Below are 21,418 nucleotides of genomic sequence, written 5' to 3'. Positions count from 1 at the left end.
TGTAGCATTTATTTATGCTTTTGTAAAATATATTAAATCTTAAAAGCAAGTGCGTTTTTTGGTTGTTTTTTGCCCTGCAAATATACAACGTTAACCCCAGGGCAAGTTGATAGGGTAGTTGTTCATTCCAATCCACGGGTCTCTACACTGACCAATATACAAAGAAGCTTTAAACCCTTGTTAATGGCCACATTCGTAGAATGCACTTTTGTTGTCTTCTTCGTCAGCATTTTTACCAAAAAAAGTGTTATCCTTCTTAAAGTAGTACTGTAGTTTGTAATAGAAGCCCCTAATGTTCTCTTCACTGCATCACAAGGATGACCGACTGAAATCATATAATTGTGCAGGATGTGTATGACTCTTGATTCTGCAAACATTAAAATATGTGCCGGTTATCAGTGACTGAATCAAAGTGTTTCATCAAAACTCATATGTAGGAAATTGGACTTTTTGTTCCTAGTGCCTAATGGAAAGACTAATTTGATTTTCCCATGGATAATAGATCACTTCATTGGTGCCCAGGCACTGAAATTAGACCGGTAGGGCACCACATAAGCATACGGAAATAACTGCAATTTAAAACAGACGTAATATTGCCTTTTACCAAGAGGAACACAATATAATTATTTAATACTTATACCAAAACAAAACAAAAAAATCTGCATGGGATTTGTCATTAGCTAACAAACGTAACCACTACTTGACTTGAAAAATGTGTCTTTCATTATCTGATATGAGGAGGAAATTTGCCCACAATCAATTTAAACTCTGTTAACACTTTCTTTCTGTGGTGGCACAAATTGTAATTAAATTCACGATCTCTTAAGCATGTCACAACAATAAAAAAAATAAAAATAAATACTGTTCTTATCGTAAGTTTGAAAAGAGATTTGAGCTGCTTAAATTAAAATGACAGGGGAGCTGTTATTCCACTTCAGACACAGTGTTATGAACACAAACCAGAGAGCTATCACAGTTCCAGTGCACAAATAGAAGAAGCCTGAATGGGTGTATGCACATATCTCTAATTCTGGTTTCTGCACTACTTAGTCCCTGCTTCACCGTGTAACCCTCTGAATATCGTCTACATTTTGCAAAGCAAATTACTGAAGCTACAAAAGCTCTCATTCTCAGTACAGTACAGCCTGCTGCTGACCGAAAATGACCGATTCCCTTGCAGCCTTACTCTGAATGGAAAAAGCGCATAAATTATTTATTTTTACTTAAAAATAATAAAATTGCAAGCACCTGTCACATAATTGCTACAACTGGAGGATACAGCAGCAAGTCAGTTTATTAAAAGACCCAAGGCAGTCATAGTCCAGAAATAAAACAGAGGCTAATTTCTGTTAAAAAACATACAGTATGTGAATACAGAATTATTAGACATAGGGCCTAGCTCTTACTAAAGTGCTGACAACTTTTATAAAAAGGAAACCTTAAAAAAAGATTTTTACAAGGAACGCGAATTACAACTATTATTATTTCCCCTTTTATGACTAATGCTAGTTGCAAATATATGAAATGAACATACTTATACCACGTGAAAGTAGACAATGCACAGTTCTAGAAAAGTGCCCTTAGAATCTTTATAACCTCATCACAACAACAAATCAAACAAGAGCACTCCATCAGCTATTAACAAAATATCATTTAAAGTAAATTTCAACCTTTTTATTAAGATGTCAATTGTGGGCTGTCAAGGAAGAGCAACACAAAACTTGGTAACACACTGTCGGCAGCAGGAAACGTTCGTTCACCATCTTCATCGAGCTCTTCCGGTCACATTGCTTCTGAAGCATTTTTAATAACGGCTCGATATCTGGAAATATTCAAATCAATTACAGAGGAAAGACTAATTATTATTATTATTATTATTATTATTATTATTATTATTATTATTATTATTATTTATTATTATTATTATTATTATTACAATTGCACCTCATTTTTTTTTTTTCCCGATCTTTGTCCTCAGTTTATTTTCACGGAAGCATTTTTTATAAATGTGCACTAATAATAATAATAATAATAATAATAATAATAATAATAATAATAAATCTTTTTTTTTGCAATCTTTTGTTCTCTGTTTACTCAAATAACAGTTTTAAAAACGCTGTTTTGTGCACTCATTTTATAGAGAAGATCGTTGTTATGGAGGACTAAATTATAGTTAATTGTGCTGTAACATTGAAGTATAAAAGCAATAAATCCTCCTCCAAGTGTGAATATTCACATTCCCAGCTGGCTGGTGTGAACTGACAATTGCTTACCTTATATATATATATATATATATATATATATATATATATATATATAGATGGTTATTTATTAAAGCAAAAATGAAGCTTCTTTCGTGTTTCTTTTTAGGTGCAATGCAGGAACTTAAGGTAGTGCATGCTGGTGGTGTTCTATAGAAGAATTTAATTTGAGCCTTCATTGTGTAAAATAACTCTTGGTAACTCAATAACTCCTGAGATAAATAAAGGAAGAAATTCCTGAGATAAAGAACATCCACATGACCTCTCCCTTTACTGTAAGTGAAAGAAAAAAAAAAACAGAAATATGGTGAAGTGCAAAATTATGTAGACATGCTAAAAGTGAAGATGGTGTGCAAGGATGGGAGGCTCCACTGCTAACCAAGGGCAGCAGGGCTTCATGTAAGGGTTCACTTACAAAGCATAGCCAGTCGAAGATACCATTTTTGGTTTGCACACAAATACAGTACCATTTAAGGGTGATGAACCACATTTGTGCACAAATAACAATCACGTAGCCAACACTTATTACACTCTGGTCTTAATCGCCACAGCAGAGAGCTGTGAGCTGTACAGGTGAGAAGGTAGTTGCTCATTTCATTACAGAGGACAGTGGCACCCTGGTGCTTGTTACTGAAATCGTGAAACTCACTGAATACAAAGGCAAACTTAGGCTAGCCTGGCTTCCAGCAGAGGGAACACAGCTCTTAATCTAAGCTATGGTAGGTTAACTCCAATGTGCTGAACTGTTGTGTTGGCCCAGCAGGAGATCTGCTAATTAATAAGTGTGCACAGGTGCAATACAGTACACATATCCTACCTATCAGTCTGCCTTTATAATATTGTGGTAAGTCAAAAGATACCACATACTGACTCAAATCGGAATTAATCTAGTAGAGGGAAACACACGTCTCCACCTTTCAATTACAGTTAGTCACACAGAACCAGGCATAAGTCACTCCATCAGAGATGAGCCACAATGCAGGGGCTGAATGTTACATTTGAATTCTGCCGCTGTGTTCTAGTCACTCAGGCCAGCGCCATAGCTGAAATAATTAGGTCTACTGAGGAATTAAAAAAAAAACATGCAGGTCACTTGAAAATAGTAAAATATCCTTTTCTTATTTACAGATACAAAACAATTGCTGCTCTCACTAGGGAACACCTCAGCAGCTTTTTTGATTTGGAAATAGACTTTATTATTACATATTTCCGCTGTGAATTTTACTTTTCTAAATCCCGCTGTAATAAACAGTGGTGGCTACAAAGGACACTGAGTCCAGATTTAGACGACACATGCTGTGAAATCTTTTTGAAACTTCAAATCTCAGACGCTCCTTGTGTTATTTATTTTTTATTATTATTTATTGATTGGAATTATTTATTACTGTACAAATATATTTCTGCATTTTGAAATGTTTGCATTTCTTTTAGGTTAGCACTTACTACTATGGTACACTTGTACAGTGTTGAACACGAACAGATAAAGCAAACATTAGGTTATTATAAGAATGCAGGCTCCCTGAAATAGAAATGCAGCCATTACTGAACTGGTATTTACCTCCTACAGAGAATCCGGGATATTGTTACTAAAGCTGCTCTTAGTGCCAGTGACGCAGTCGTGGCTAGGGCTGAAACGATTGTTCGATAGTACGATATACTGTAATTACGAATATTCGTGATAATCGTATCGTTAACATTTTTTAATTATTCGATGATCGTAGAAAACGTTAGTGACATATTCACTAAATGTGGCTGGAAGCAGAACAGATGCTTTTCAAATATGGGTACAATCATCGGTGTGTACTAGGGCTGCTAAGATTACATCAAAAATCTATTTTTCGATCAATTCCATTCCTCATTATGTACATGGATATAAATAGTGGATTATCGATTCAATAATTACATTTTGTAATGCGCATAGCTAACAACATTATTTAAGTTTGTCAACGAACACCCTGTCTTGCTATTTACAGTATTTCTGCCATTCAAGCAGTGGGCGTGCTCTTCTCCTGCTCGTGTTAACTAGCATCTGATTTACTGGTCCCATCCTACCAGAGAATCAGTCTTGAAAATTCTTTGTTAGTATGCGCCTCTGTGTATTCACTGTGCAAAAAACAAAACAAACAAACAAACGTGTAACCTCGTATTCAGAGCGGACGACAGGCTAGTAACAGATAGTGAAGGTTAGGTGGTACAGTATTAACAAGTATTATAGCAATGCGTAATGCTGCAGCTGTCGCTGAATTAATAAAAAAAACGTTTTTCGTAAACTTGTGTCTAGTTTATATAGTTTACATTCCAAAGTACTGTAATCTGTTTGGAATAAATATTTTAGTAACACTCCTATAGCATGTTAAACTTGCTAGTCTTGTTGCGAATGCTGTGTTTTTTTTTTTTTTCTTTTTTCTCTTGACGCTACCAAGGCGTAATTACCCCTCGCATTCAATTGTTGTGCACAAGCTTTTACTGAACTGCAAGGGTATTAAAATGATAACGTCACGGGGAGAGGAATGCACCGAAGATGTAAGGTGCGCCCAATTAATCGATTGCTATTTGAGGCTTAACTGACAGCCCTAGTGTGTAGTTTCACTACAAAAAAATATATAGCGAGGAAATACAGTACCATAGAATGTACATCCAATCCACAGAATGTGACAACAACCAAAGCAGGAACATGCCCTTCCATACTTAACACCAGGTGGAATTAAAAAAAAAAAAGGTCAGCAGTCAGCAAGGTCACTTTAATAACATACTTTTTCTTTCCAGTGCGGCGCCCTCCCTATACTGTCCTTCGTTCCACCCTCAATTATCAAAATATCATTTCAATACGTCCATTAAAATGTACACGTTATAGGCTATTATGCCACCATAAAAACCTGCTACCTCGGGTAGAGTTGATGACGGTATTGAAATGTGTTTTCTTAAATTATAAATGAAATAACAACAAAAAAGGAATATGCATAAAGAACACCATGCCCATACTGCTCTATTCCATACTTACAGGTTGTACAGTACAAAATAATTATTTATTTAATTATTTAAATAATTATTATTTTATAAAATAATTATTTATTTTGCAGACTATTTGAAAAAAAAAAATAGAAGTTGTGTATGTGTGTAAAGCAAGTACTTTAAATGTATTGAAAGAAATACAGATGCTTCATATTTTGTAATTATGTGCTGTTTCTAAGTACATTTAAATACATAAAATGTGTAATTAAAGCAGAAGGAGGAAAAAAGCTTGCAGTCCCATTTTGACAGACATTTTTTTGCAACTATTAATGATGGTAATATAGAGTTCTTTTTTAAAGTCTGTAGCTTCCTTGTGTTGCAGACCATATTCCACAGTGAAAAAAAAAGGCATAACTTGTCATTTTTCCTTTTTATTCAGTTAAAAAAAGTAACTGAAAAACAACAGCTATTATCGTAATAATCGGTGTATCGTGAAAGAGTGGGCTCTCAGCTATTCGTATCGTGGAAATCGTTTATTATCGTTTCATCCCTAGTCGTGGCCCCACCCGAGTCACAAAGGAACTGCGTCACAGATCTGTAATTTTGTTCCCTCAGAAGGGGGCCACGACAGAGTCACAGTCTCAAAGAGCAGCTTTGGCAACAATATTCAGGATTCGGGTCTTTAGGAGTAAATATCCATTCGGTCATGGTCACATTTCAGACTTGAAAGGGAACCACTATGCAGTTAAAAACTAGCAAATATAAACATTCAAGTTAACACTGTAGCTGATTCAATTTTATGGACCCATATATATATATCTAGATATTATATATATATAATCTATATAGATATATATATATATATATATATATATATATATATATATATATATATATATAATATATATATATATATATGATATATATATATATAATATTCTGGGGGAAATATAGGGTGCACGTCAATTATTCTCGAAGAGTAGCTTTGGTATATATATATATATATATATATATTATAATATATATATATATATATATATATATTATATATATATATATATATATATTATATATAATATATATAGATTTAAAAAAAAAGCCACAATGATGCAAGATTGTAGGACAGATGTCTATTTTTTATGTATTATTATTATTTTGTTTTTCTTAGCTTCTTCACTTTACTCTGACCCATATTATGACAGTGTCAGACTTATGGAAAACCTAGTCTTGTTTACAGCATGCATTTAGAAACATCCATAAAGATTAGTACACATAAAAAAAAACCCACAAAACATTTTGTATAGCTTTCCTTTTCTTTTGGTTCATTTACAGTAACAGCATTTAATTATTAACTTTCATTGGATCAGCTGGACAAACAGTGATCACATAAAGAATGCTAATGTAATGTAATTACACCTATTATGATCATGTAATTACACCTATTATGATCATGTAATTACACCTATTATGATCATGTAATGACCAGGTGTAATATTTCTATTATCCAGAAAAGCGCAATGCTGTAACAAAAGCACTTTTTTGTCAGAGGACATTAGAGCTCAAAAGGAAGATCCCAGGTCCCACAAATTAATACGAGGTGTACGATTAAAATCGCGTTTCTAACACCCTTTGTGTGTGATTAGCAAAAGAATGGGGTGGGCAGGCAACCTGGATAAAAGCAGGATTTCACCTCATCGAGGGCATGTGATGCGAGAGAGGTTAGGCTGAAATTACATTGTGTCTTTTTAATACACAGGATGCAGAGTTGTTTTAGTAATCTGTCAGCTGTCACATAAATCATTTGTCACCCAGCTGAGTTGAAAAGGGCACATTTGTCTGCATGAGCGTTATTAATAGAAATAGTTCAACCTTTGTGCCTTACTATTAGGAAATCACTTTAGAAAAAATGACCAAAAAAAAAAGTGTGGACGTGCAGTGTATTTTAAGAATGAAATGGGGGAAAAACAAATAAACACTTGCAGGTGTGAGGAAAAAATGGTTTTCTACAGTCTCATTACAGTTAATTACTGTAATCCCGATAACCTGAATGTGTCTGCAGGTAATTATATATGTAACCTGTCACACAGCAAGCAGCACTTCCCCCTTCCTCATACAAAACACATACACTACAATTTAGGGGCATAAAAATGTAAAATAATAATTTTTTTTAAAAACTCAGTCAATACAGAAACATATATTTATTTTCTTAGAATAGGGGGAAATAATGCAAAGTCTCAAACTGATGGAAAGCATGTGGCCCAGTGCCAGATTCAATGCATGCACTTTCATAAAGGCAGGAAAACTGTCAGGTCTCTATAATAATAACAACATCCAATTAAATTAATCGAAAACCCATTTCTAGTCAAGCAATCCCTGTACTGTATACTGTACATGAATAGGGTGCACTCATAGATAGGATGCATTTACTGAGCTTTACCATGGTTAACTATGCCCTACTCTACTATACTTGCCTATGCTACAACACAGCAGAGCTTTTGGGGTAAATGTTACATTTCAAGCCACTTGCATGTAAGTTTAAGTATGCAAAGACCAGGCTAACATGTACCAGCAATGGGTAATAATTTACCGGCTCCTCTGGGTCTAGAGTACTTAAGAGTGTTTAATTCAATTGAAATAGACTGTTTGCCTCTCTAGGGAAATTGATGCTTTAAGCTTGTGACAGAGATCGAATGATTCTGGGTGTTAGATCTCCTTCCCAACCTGCGAGGGCTATGTGTAAAGGAAACAGAGTAGCTTGGACTGGATGGTCTGACAGTTCATTCCCAGGGTTAGGCAGAAGTCAGCCATCTTGAAAGGGGACGGAGCTACAGTACTGTGACAAAGTGCCCGCCCCTGTGTATATTATCTGTTATATGTTGCGTGTGGTGTGTTAAATGTTGGTGTATAGTCATTGGTACACGGGATATAAAACGGTCTGGGTAACACAAGTGTTTAAAATGTATATTTGTATTTAGGCATGAGGATTGCACAGCACTTCATGTGCAAGTAAAAAGTAATCATACGTGAGCACGGGGAATTGCACTTTATTAATTCACATGCAGTTGTACCGAGACTCCAATTGAATGATTGATTAGCAATCGAGTCTTGGTACAGCTGCATAAAAGCAGCATGTTTTCACCCACTCGCGGTTGGGTGTTTAGTGAGTGGAGAATGGGAGAGGAGGAGAAATCGTTTACAACAATTGCTATTGCGTGCTGGTGGGACCAGCACGATACTTGTGTATTCAAAACTCACCGTGTTTGTCAGTGTGTCTGTCCGAACACCGTTTTGTTAAGTATAGTCTGTTTTTGTTTGTCTCTTTTATTTTGGCGTAGAGTGCCGTGTCCTGTTTTTGTTTGTTCAACCCTTTTTTATTTTGCAATAAACCAGCGCAAGTAGGCGCCATCATTGTTTCATTTCATCCGTCCTGTCTGTGTGTATTCCTTTCCTGGTTCTGACGCTGCCCACTTTGGCCGTCTTTGTGACAGGTACACTAAATCATTGACCCAGAAGGTTAACGGTGTAGTATCTGCGGATTGGAAGTGTGGTTGCACTCATTAACCAAGGGGTCATGGTTGACGCTATATAAAGGGGACGTAGTGAGGTAATCTGTTCCTTGTGATGGTTACGCTAAGACCGAAAGGACCTGTTATTGTGAAACTAACGTGAGTGTTTTGTTTGTTTTGTCTGTCTGTCTAAAACGTACTATTTGTTTGTTTGTTAGACTAGACATCTAACATGATGCGGAGCTGTCGCCCATGGTCAGCACTAAACCCGGACAACACTGCACTACATAAATAATAAAATGTATTTCACCACAAGCACTACAGCACTCACTGTGGACTTGTGACTGTGTTTTGTGTGTTTAATTGCCTTAAGTACTGTGCTTATTATTTGCAGGACTGCAACCCTTTCTCATTACTGTGCAATACACGTTGCTGTGTATTGCAAGCTCTTTATTTACTGCTCGGTTACCAGAACATTGGATTACAAATAAACAGAACTCATTTCACCCGTACTTTGTTGTCTGTCTTTTCATTGTGGAATTACTGCACCTGCACTGCACCTGCTCTACACCTGCGCGCTACTTATTACTTTGCCAAAAAGCTTTTTACTTCACAGTGATCTGTTTGAATCAGTCAAAAATAAAAATCTAAATTTATCATTTCCATTCATCTGACTTGCCATAAAGCAGGCAATATTTACTCAAACATTGTTTCCCAAACATGTAGTATAAATGGATTATTTCTGTAGGTTTCACAGGGACTTACTGACTATTGATATTGTTATTAATGATGCGATGACTGAACTGGACTTCCCAAGGTTAAAATACAGTATACCATTGATGCTTGACCAAGGAATACATAAAAATGGTGTTGATAGTAGTTAAATCAATGCTGGTCGGATCATTAAAACAGACTCTGATCTAATAGTTGACATGTTTTTGTCGACGAGTGGGATTGTGATTTTTCTTGTGTCTGTCTTTTATTGTTTCTCCCACAGCGACAGGTAGCTGTCTAGTGTGACTAAACCGAAGAGCTATGAAAATGCGATGGAAACAGAAGCATTGTCTTTTGGATTCGAGCACTTGTCCTTCCAAAAAAAGGGTTTTGACCTTAACTGTCATTGGGCAGACTGATACTTACATCAGTTGCTTCTTTTAGAGTCACACTGCATTCTCTTCCTTTTTAAGGTCACAGCTCTCATACCGTCAAACAGCAGGGTTTAAGCCAGTTGCTAGAACATTACAAACCTTGCACTGTATATTTAGCCCTGATCTCATTTATTCCTATCCATGTGTGTAGGCCTCATGTGTCCTGTCTGCCACAGCCTGTCAACATTCCTCAACATGTTGACAACACCACTCATCTCAGCAGAGTCAAGGAGGTACAGGAACACAGGTACATGCACACATACACGCACACGCACACACACACACACTCACACGCACACACACATGTTTGTTTATAGTGTTTAAGAGGACTTTGCATTGACTCCCATACACTGTAGATTTCTTATCATAAAGTCCAGATGGGCCTGGGCGAGGTCAACACAATAATACAACGATTACAGTTTACCAGAGCTAAAGGAAATACTGATGCATTTTTATGATCTGTTTAAACATTACGGGCACATGGATAGATATATGTAGGATATATAATATGCTCTTATTAATTCTAGAAATATACTGTAAAACATTTAAAAAATGATACAAGCGAAATACAGGATTCCCGTGCCGTAGAAATGAGAAACAATTTCAAAACAGCACATAAACAAAACAACATCAAAAATCAGTTATTGATTGAAATGTTACTCCTTTGAACAGTGTTAACATAAATTATCATCCATTGTCAGTATACACAATGGTGCTAATTTATAAGTGCACTTAGTTGAAATGCATGCATGATTATATATTTCACTGCACTGACAATTACAGAAAAAAACAGTTTGTATTATTAAAGAATATTAACATTCATTAAAGTACTTGATTTTCTGATTTACTTAAGGGCATGCGTTGATTGTTCAAAACTGTCCAATGAATTTGATAATAATTAACTCAATGCCTCAAGAAAAAAAGGTATCTGTCATAACAGGAACAGGCATTACTATCATGCATTTCCCATGTCGAACCAAGGTCATTCCTCACTTATACCGATTACACAGGGAAATGAAAAAAAAAATTAATCACAGCCAGCTGCTTTGCCTACTGCAACCAATTTCTAAGTTAATATCGTTTGCATTTCATTACAATTTCATTCTCTGTTGATTTATCATGCCAGTTCTGCAGATTCATTCAATTAAAACAATGTCACAACACTTGGAGAGGAAATCACTCCAAACAGCCTGCGCTATAAGGTCAAAGGAAAAGAATCATAACATTCATTAACCCCAATGCTCCAGCACAGAACCTTCAATGTGGCATGGCGAATCTCAAGCTGACACATGCATGTTCAGTTTGAATGCAGGGTGGAAAAGGCTGAAAGGGCTTGCACATTTTGTAGCCAAATTGAAAGTATCCTCGAACAAAAGAAAGGGGGACTAAACTACTTCTTTAAAACATTACCTCATAATAGCAGTAGCATTTTCCACCTTTTTCTTCTGTTTTATTATTTGAAATACTATATGCTGAATGGAGGTCCAATAGCACATTAGGAGGCGTTTTAGGTAAGTACTGCACTTTATTACGGCAACTCAACACAGATTTTGCTCCCATAAAGGCAGTCCCTGTGCAGTAAGAAACACAAGCTTCCTTGAATGTTTGCATTAATCCTGGGGCAGCAACCTGCACAATCTCTGATTCCTAGAGACAACAGCAAAGTGCACTGCACCACTCCACATTCAGCACAATATTTAATCATACCAGAAATTACATTTGCCAATACTGTGTTACTGTACATCTTTAATATGATACTTGTGTACACCATTTAAAGACTAACTTTTACTGCTGTCATACTGTATAACCCACAAAGAAATAACCGTAAGTAGTATTTGCATTTATGTAAGATGCTATAATTTCTACTGTAGTATCACTTTGAAAGCTCCAAGCTACAATAGCATTTAAAAGATATTAAGTTAAAACGACACAATTGAAATACATGCAAAGTGCCATTAATTTTGTGTCTCAGCATGTACTGCATTAGCTAATAAAGCAATATCATGCATCTTCTACTACTACATGTGCTGTTAAATGCATGAAGATAAGTTCCATTGGATATTATTGGTTTGTATACTATATACCAGTGTTGGGAATAAACTTCATTTTCTATATTTCTAATAATAATTTATGACTATGAACACTCTGTGTGCGTGTTTGTACTATTGGAATAAGTTAATTTCACGCATAATATTTATTTTGTATAATCTGTATGTGAACGAGTTGCCTTCTTAGGGTGTGGTTCTGTGTGCTGAAAGAATGTGTTTATATTTGGGGCAAGAGAATTTGGATACTTGTAAACTCAGAGAAACCAGAAAATACTGACAGGGCTACAGGCCTTTTAGAATGGGACCAGTTCATTGCTTTTCCTGTGAAACATACATCATTCTACATTGGCAACAAGAATTGCCCAGAACGGATAAGAACATAAGAAAGTTTACAAACGAGAGGAGGCCATTCAGCCCATCTTGCTCGTTTGGTTGTTAGTAGCTTATTGATACCAGAATCTCATCAAGCAGCTTCTTGAAGGATCCCAGGGTGTCAGCTTCAACAACATTAATGGGGAATCCTATATTGCTTTTGTTCTGCATTAGGCTATTAACTTATAAACAAATATGTTTATAAGTTGTTGCAACTGTGTACAGTAAAGCCATAAATATTTGCAAAATATTTGGTGCACCACACCCATAAAACCTATTTTGCTCCAGAAATGTTGGTGACCTGTTGCAGTATATGAAGTAGGTATTGTTAGTGGAATTTGTGCCAAAAATGTTTGCTTTTTTTTTCATCCATGAAAAACACATAATAAAAGACTCACAAATATTTATGGCTTTACAGTAAATCAGTCCTAAAATGATTATTTATATAAATATTATTGATAAAGGGGCTTGGACTTTATAATGAGTGAAAACTGAAAATTTCTGTTTGGTATAACGTTATAACTGTAATCTGAAGTCATGGCAGAATATAATTTTTTGAGTGTTGAATTACTGTTTACCAAGTGCGTTAGATATCAATGGAATAACTACTATAGAAAATTAAAAATAGTTACCATAAAAATCCAACACCACTACTTCAGTTTCTTCATACTAGATACACAAAGAAACATTCGCTTCTTATTTGCAAAAAAAAACAAACAAAAAAAACAAACTCATGAGTTGTTTTCTGAAAGTACCTGGCTCCCAGCTGACAATGACAAGGCAACATGATATCAAGAATACATCTGGTGCATTAATTACTGTCTACTGAGTTGCAGCCTCTCATTTGCTAATGTGATGTGGTTCTGCTTCAACACATGAAGCTAAGCAACTTGGACCTAATGACCTCCAAGGAAAATCAGGGGCAGCAGGAAGTGATTTTGATAGCACAGCTAACCCAATGCCCCAGTCAGACATTTAAATCGAAGTCCTGTCTACCCAGTGGACATTAAGAAGTATTTAAACAGAGACAATGCTAATTAGTGGTACAGCCATAGTACACAGCTATGGCCAAATGAACTAATCTTGCTTACTAAAGTCGAATGAAACCTGTTAAATAATGTTATGTTAACATATCAAATTACATACTGCTTTGTACTTTTCTATGTACTTAATGAAAAACTGACAAAAACAAAAAAATGTGATTGTAGCAGGCTGGTGAGTGGATAGAGGCCCAGAGACAGTCTGGAGTTCAAAAAAATAACTATTTTATTATAAACACAAAAATGAAAGGGCACAAGGGCCAAAACAAAGCAATTTAAACACAAATAAAACAAAAATACACTCACAAAAATAAAGGTTTCCAGGCTGTGCAATGCCTTCACTGGATTCAAAACATTCAAAAAATTACAAACACCAAAACACCAACCTGCTTCCTCAGCTCCCTCCTAAGCAGAGGGCCTCCTTTTATGTCAGGTGGCTGGGCGCTGATTGATCGTTAATTAAACTAATCATCTAATCAACCCCAGCCACCTGAACACAATCAGCCCAGGCAGGTAGGGGAATTTAACCCCATCCCTGCCAATTTCTAAAGAGCTGAGCTGTGCTCTGCCACAGTGACATTTCGAAATGAAATACTGTACTACTATGGCTTCCGGTAGAGTTTTGCAATGTCATTGTGTAGTTTATTTGATTACATGATGTAAATATTTTTTTTACATACTTTTTAAATTTATTTTTTAATGATATCTCTATCAATCAAAGCCAAAGCTGTGTGTGTGTGTGTATATATATATATATATATATATATATATATATATATATATATATATATATATATATACACACACACACACACACACACACACACACACACACACACACATACAGTATGAGTTCATTCATTTGTATTCATGTTTTCCCAGGGCTGCTCAGATTCTGGACTGAACCCAGACTTTCACATCTTGTACTCCTTTTGTTCCAACTATGAAATTGTGCTGCATTATACTAGCTCTATATGAACTATAGCATTGATCTGGCTTCTGGAATATACTGTACTGGTTGAGAAATGTATATTATTTATACTGATTACAGGTTTATCAAATAACTTCACGATGCAAAGGTAATCCTTGAGTTAAATCAACAAGTTAGATTAACTAATGCTTTTTAAATATGCTGTCCAGAATGTATGCACAAGCTATTTATCGCTCTTCCTGGCCTCTGATTCCACCTCCCAGCCACCCCCCTCTCCCCTCAAATACTCGAGGGGGCACTGTGCTTTGGATGTGATAATTACAGAGTTCTTCAAATTTACCAAAAGAGCCGTAAAAGGGTTTAAGGAGCTCAAGTTTATCATTAATCAGTGCTAACAGCCCTCTTGCAATTACCAAGCTGACTACATTATCACGATGCTGATTGCCAAAAAGATATTTTGCTTTTTTATTTTTCCAGGGCAATACACTGAGTGTACAAAACATTAGGAACACCTTCCTAATACTGAGTTGCACCCTCTTTTGCCTGCAGAAAAGCCTCAATTTGTCGGGGCATAGACTCTACAAGGTGTCGAAAGCGTTCCACAGGGATGCTGGCCCATGTTGACTCCAATGCTTCCCACAGTTGTATCAAGTTGGCTGGTAGTGGATCTCTACTCCAAATAGCTCGTTCCATCTCATCCTACAGATGCTCAATTGGATTGAGATCTGGTGACTGGGCAGGCCACTGCAGTAAGCTAAATTCACTGGCATGCTCATGGAACCATTCCTGGACAATCCTAGCCTTGTGGTATGGGGCATTATCCTGCTGAAAAAAATCCATTAGCAGATGGATACACTGCTGCCATGAAGGGATGCACCTGATTGGCAATGATGTTCAGATATCCTGTGGCATTCAAACTTTGTTCCACTTTTATCAAGGGGCCCAATGTGTGCCATGAAAACACACCCCACACCATCACAGCACTACCACCAGCCTGCAATGTTGACACGCGGCATGATGGAGGCATGTACTCATGTGGTTTTCTCCATACCCTAGTCCTCCTATCAGCGTGAAACAGCAGGAACCGGGATTCATCAGACCAGATTAGGTGTTCCTAATGTTTTGTACATGCAGTGTACATTGCAATAAAGACAAATAAAGTTGTATATTTTTCTTTTGAGGTCTAACTTTAAAAAAATAAACATAACATAAACGTGACTTTGAGATAGCTCAAAGATTGGAAGCTTTCAAGCTTTGTAATGCTTGCTCATGCATGCTGACCTGCTAATGCAAATACAAGTTCACCCTCTAGTCAAATGTGGAGCTCTCGTGGGAATAAGCATGGCCTTATCTTTGGGGTTGTTTGAAATGCCCCATTTGGGAGAGTCGCTGTGCACAGAACCTGATGCATACCAGAGACGAGGGCTGCAACCTCCTCATACAGGTGGAAACAAAACAGAGACTGGTTACAAGCAGGTGGCTGATTTTGAAGTAACTAAAAATTGACAAAAATTGGAAAATGACATTTTGAAATCTAACATGAAATACTGTACTACTGGTAGATCATTTTGTAGTTCCTTTGATTACTTGATGTAAAGTAAAATATCTAAATTATGTTCATATAGTTGTTGTTTTTTAAATGATGTCTTAATCCTAAAATTTTAGGTGATGCAAAATTTTGGACATAGCTGTATTTGCCGTTGAGGTCTTTTATAATGATCTAAACAGCGGTGGGCTTAAATCCACTGTCCTTAAATGCTTGCCTTAAACGTTCCCTTTCAGGAGCTCTCTTATTGTAAATCTTTATTAATATCACCAAATGCATTCAAATATGTGGGAAAAGGTTTGTGGCGGAGAAGGTAGCAGTTACCATGGTTACATACTAAAAAAGGCAATGTTAGAATATATTGTAAATATAATGTATACATCTTTTTTTTTTAGATCCACCTGTTTTATTGATTGAAGCAGTATCTACGATAGGAGTATGTTTTAAGTGGCTCTAGCTAATGAAAAAAACAAATTAATTTTGCCTGTCATGCAGATTTGACGTGCACAGTTATTAAAGAAACACTTTACAAAAGCAAGACAAAATAAAACCATGGTTACATGGACTTGGCGAGACAGTCAGCTGCTTCCCCAAATGCTTTGGAATTAAAATAGTAATAGACTACATGAAAACTGAGAGCTTTTTTAATCTGGTATGATACCAGAATTAGTTCTTTAAAATGTAAATCCAAGTTTGCTATAACAAGTTCTTCACTCAAAAGTGAACATGTGAGCCTTATCTGATGGTAGGAACAGTGTGTACAATTTAGCCTAGGATCTTGCCTTCTAGTCTGGGGGCAGCTGCAATATGGAGGTGCGACCTCAAGCATGGGTCAGAGCTGGGTAAAATACAGGAATCAGCTACTGGGAGCTGTAGCCTTTTCCCTGGAACTATAGAAAGCCTACAAATTCTGAGTCTGTTATGATACAGAAAGAGAGTCAAATTCAAATTAGAAAAGACCATGTTTACATAGACCGGGCTGCAATAAAAACGTAAGCATCCAATGCACTTGCTATCAATTGCTAAACTCCATGGATTAGTGCTCACTGTCTTTAAGGCATTAAACATTAACAGGCTCAGGAAATATTAATAGTATGCTACATGATACATCAGTTTGCTATATGTCAGAAAAATGCAACCTTAGTTAAAAAGTAGCTTTACATGCAACACAGTATTTCACATTGAAAGAAAGCATGGCATTTCACTTTGGGAACTGTGGCAGCAACACATCTTTAAGCATCTAAACTTGTGTGTGTCTGTGTGTGTGTGTGTGTGTGTGTGTGTGTGTGTGTGTGTGTGTGTGTGTGTGTGTAAAGAAAAACAGTGCCTAAAAGTGTCATCTAATGTATGAATCCATCTTCATTAAGAGCTGCCTAAACGAAGCACCATAATATTAATCAGCAGCTCGCAAATAAATTGAAACACAAACAGAAACAGCCCCACAGAAAGGCTGGCGCTAAAAGCAACATAAGGATTTCCCCTAATGTACAGTAATGGTTACCCATAAGCTTAGCCAATTTTCTATGTCTTTATGACAAACCACATTGCGAAACAAATGGATTTGTGAACTTTCTCAGGGAAAACTACTTTAAGTAACCAACATATTTGTGTTAGGCTTTCAAGAAATGTAATGAACGCAAGATGTTTAAATTAATTGAAAAAAATAATTAGAGAACATTTCCCTTGATAGCTCTTTGACAAGTCTGTTTGCAAACAAACATGTGGAATGATGATCTTGCTAAGCAAGAAAAGAATGACATTGTACAGCAAAATGGAAATAACCAAATTTAAACTGTGTTATAGGTCTACAGTCTACGCTATATAAATATCCAATTTCAAATTAACCTACACGCACATTTAGACAACCGTGGAAGGTCTGGTTTTATTATATACTGTACTGTATGCTTTTTCATTTCGGTTTTCATAAAAAAGTACTAAAGGGGCTGTCCAAGAATGTTCTCTGACGGGAAAGAAGAAATTGTCCTTGCAAATGTACAACAGTACAGTATAACACTGGATATCTTTACAGGACGAAACTATTCTTTTTTACATTTTATCCATGGCAAATCTACACAAACAATAACGACTTACAAATAATACAAACCGAACTTACAAACTCTTTTTAACCTGACTCCCTAATATGGATGTTGTATTGATAGCTCTCTTGCTAACGCAGTTAAGGTGAATGCCTGCTGCCTGTTTTTAAAAATATATGTTTTACTTGATTTGATTTGTTTGCAATTCTGTTTCATCTTCCTAAACATGTTGTAAAGCTTATGTCAGGATCCAGCTGCGGAGATTCTTTGGAGTCTCTCCCAAAGCATGTCTGTAATCCTAATCAATGTCTATGTCCTTGCAAAGTCGAGATTACTGCTGCTTTAGGAGGAATGATAGTAATGGAACAAGTTAATTGGGATCAATCGGACCTGAGTTTGTTCTGCTTCCTTGTGTAAAAGGGGCTTAAGTAAGTGGTGGGGTTGATTATTACAGAGATTAAAGAAACAGGCAGCCCTTACTGAACACGTCTTAACAATCATCAATGTGTACATTACAAAACTGTAAAGACAATAATAATCTATATATTTTGTTTCTGTTGAAGTTCAGCAAACTACTGCATATCCGAGCAGAAAACACCTTCAATGGCATTCTGTACAGTCCAAACAATCCAACTTTCAAACTGCCAAGCCATGTAAAACATGTAATCAACGTGCACCTACTATCTAACCCCAAAACTGTGTAACATTAATGGACTGGTCCCATTAAAAAACTGTTTAAAAAAGTCTTTCGATAAGCAAGTCATCATATTAAACCAAGTATTGAGTACCTTTTAACACATCCATCACTACAGTACTGCATATTACACCAACAGCAGCATACTCAAAACATTCCCATCAACCCATTATCACAACTTCTGTAGACAGTGGTCCTCTGTAAAGGTTTCCTTTTACAAAAGCCCCCTTGACTGGAGTGAGCACATTTTTCCTAATGTTACCTAAAGCACCCCTGAAAACATTCCGCACGTAGTAAAGTTCTTGATGTTCACAAGTGCTGGAGTAATGAGTGGGGTATGAAGAATCTTTGTTTTTCACAAACTGTATTAATAAAGTAGCGCACTGGCAGCCTTAAGATACTGTGTTTATACTGCTGAGAAGAAAGAACATGACTAAGTGAGTCTTACATAGCGAAAACTTTTTTAATATATTATATATTAATATTTAGTATAATTGATATCTAATAGCAACATGTATTCAGCAGTATTTTTCTCCACGCCTGTAACCAGCGCACAGGTCGAAATACTTACGTCTGGAAATTCTTTTACAGGCACGTAAAGTTTTTCTTGTAACTGTACAATGGCCCCCACAGCATCAGGTAATTCTGAGCTTCTCTTCTCTGTGCTGCCATTTAATGTGTCGTTGTACATGTCCTTCCGCACTCTGCTTATTTCTGAAAGAGAACAGAAAAAATGGATCATGAGCAAGTCTTTTCACCTGTACTACTATATAGTATTTGACTAAATACAGTAGCTGAAATTACAACCAACATACTGCTAGTGCACTTCTAAATACAGTCTAAAGACCCCACAATATCACAATTTTTTTAAATTGAATTGTTAAATCTATAAAAAAAAAAAAAAAAAATGTGCAGGACTGAACAACTAACGCAGTCATACACACAGAAACTAAAACTGTAACTTCTTAAAGCAATCTCTTTTATGTACTGTATATACTGAATAAGTTTTCAGTATATACCAAAGCTAACTGTCATTGAATTTCTGAGACAATTAAGCATTTCAGCTGCGGCAAACTATATATCAGAAAGGACCAATATGATCACTTTTTTTTTTTTTTTTTTTTTTTTTAATATTACACCCTCTTTGTGCAAATTACCCTAAACAGGAATACAGGTATCTATAGTCGTAATATTTTGTTTACATACTGCTTCTGTTTAAATATACACTATTCTTATTCAATAAACAACTTCAGATACCCAGTTAAAGAAGTTGCATGCTGTGACTTCACACTAGACCGCACTGTTTAAAACCAAGGAGGTCAGACCATGGGTGACTGCCTGTGGAGATGTGTACAGAACAAAGATGTCCATATGTTACCTGCACTAATGACAATGAAGATTAATCTAGTTATGCCTCAGTGCCTCTCTGAATCAATATTATTTAATGTACCATCTGTGTTTTCTGAGAACAGTAAATTCAACATTTTACAGAAATATATAGAAGCAATGCAGGGTGCAACAGAATTTTCAGCAGAATAGAAAAAATAACATACTTTTCTTAATTTATTTTTTTACTGAAAATATTCTCAAACTATAACATTTCCCTTTCAGAAAACCCTTTTATTAAGGGGACTTTCACACCTAGTTCATTTGCCCCTTTGATGTGGATTGAAGTGCGTTTCGGTTCATTTAGAGCAGGGGTCTCCAACCCTGGTCCTGGAGAGTCCCTATCCAGCAGGTTTTATAGGTGTCTTTACATAATCAACAGCTAAAGACCTGGAACACATGTTAAACTTGACTAATCAAGCCACTACTTAGCTGTTGTCTAAATTGCTATTTCAGGTTTTTCACTCCATCTTTTATGAATGATTCTGTATAACACATGCATCCACAATGTTTAGAACTCACATCCTAGCCCTGTATTTAATATATTTGCACTGTTTTTTACTGTTTGTATTTAATGTACTATGCCCTGTATTTCACTGTATTTAATGTATTATGCATTGTTCCTCACTATCTTGTAAAGCGCTTTAAAACCACTCTAAAAGGCGCTATGTAAAATAAAGCTTGACTTACTGATTGACTGAGAGCTCGGTTTGAGTTCAGAAGCTGATCCTCTGTTCTAGTTGCACACCCTGGAATATATTACACAGAACCTCCCGTTTCTTTATGTCACTAAGAGCCAGCATCTTCTACTGAACACCAACTGTGGACCAAGCTTCCTTTTGTATTGCTGGGAATACAGAGCAGGAGTTCACTAGCTGGCTTTGGCGCTTACTGGCATAAAGACATTTAGGCTGATCTAGGCTATGGCTCTCAACTAGAACTAATGACCAATTTTAACCTAGATCAAAGCACCTGAAAAACAGTATTCCAGGAATATAAGACCCAAATAAAATATGAACGGTTATTAAAAGATTATTAAAAGAAAATGTTCTGGCTCAGAACTTAAGGAATAGTAGAATACTGTGTATCAAGGTGATGCTGCACTACTTTGAATGCATTACATAATTTCACAGCATACACAGCAAGTCAATGTTCATTTTGTGGAGTAAATCTGGATAGCATAATGTAGAAATGCTTGCCCGGGGCACATAAGCCACTATTCAAATGTTCAGTACTGCGGCATTTTACAATTTTTATTTTTCTTCAGTCTAGTTGTTGTTGTGTTATACAATATTGTGAATATGCCATTCAGGGATTAAATACTGTATACAGAACATCACTGTTATTAATCTCCTACTATCATAACTTGCACTTAACAGAAAATACAGAATTTACAAGAACTCTGTCAACAAGTAATTCCAGTCAAAGAATGTGCACTTCAGGAAATGGAGAGCCTACTGTTTCAGATGTAACTTTTTATAGGTGTTTTATTATACTA

General features: G+C 36.1%; 1 protein-coding gene across 6 annotated transcripts in view; it reads right to left on the bottom strand.

The window, feature by feature from the left end:
* LOC121316720 (protein quaking) overlaps positions 1–21,418 on the bottom strand; it is a 149,995-nt gene that overhangs the window by 87,764 nt on the left and 40,813 nt on the right. For all 6 annotated transcript variants that reach the window (XM_041251829.1, XM_041251830.1, XM_041251827.1 and 3 more), the window contains exon 2: positions 19,106–19,248. In XM_041251829.1, coding sequence (XP_041107763.1) covers positions 19,106–19,248 — 143 coding nt within the window. The remainder of the gene's footprint in view (positions 1–19,105; positions 19,249–21,418) is intronic.

This window comes from Polyodon spathula, chromosome 6 (genome assembly GCF_017654505.1).
Source record: "Polyodon spathula isolate WHYD16114869_AA chromosome 6, ASM1765450v1, whole genome shotgun sequence".
Lineage (NCBI taxonomy): Eukaryota > Metazoa > Chordata > Actinopteri > Acipenseriformes > Polyodontidae > Polyodon > Polyodon spathula.
This window is presented reverse-complemented; position numbering and strand designations above follow the sequence as displayed.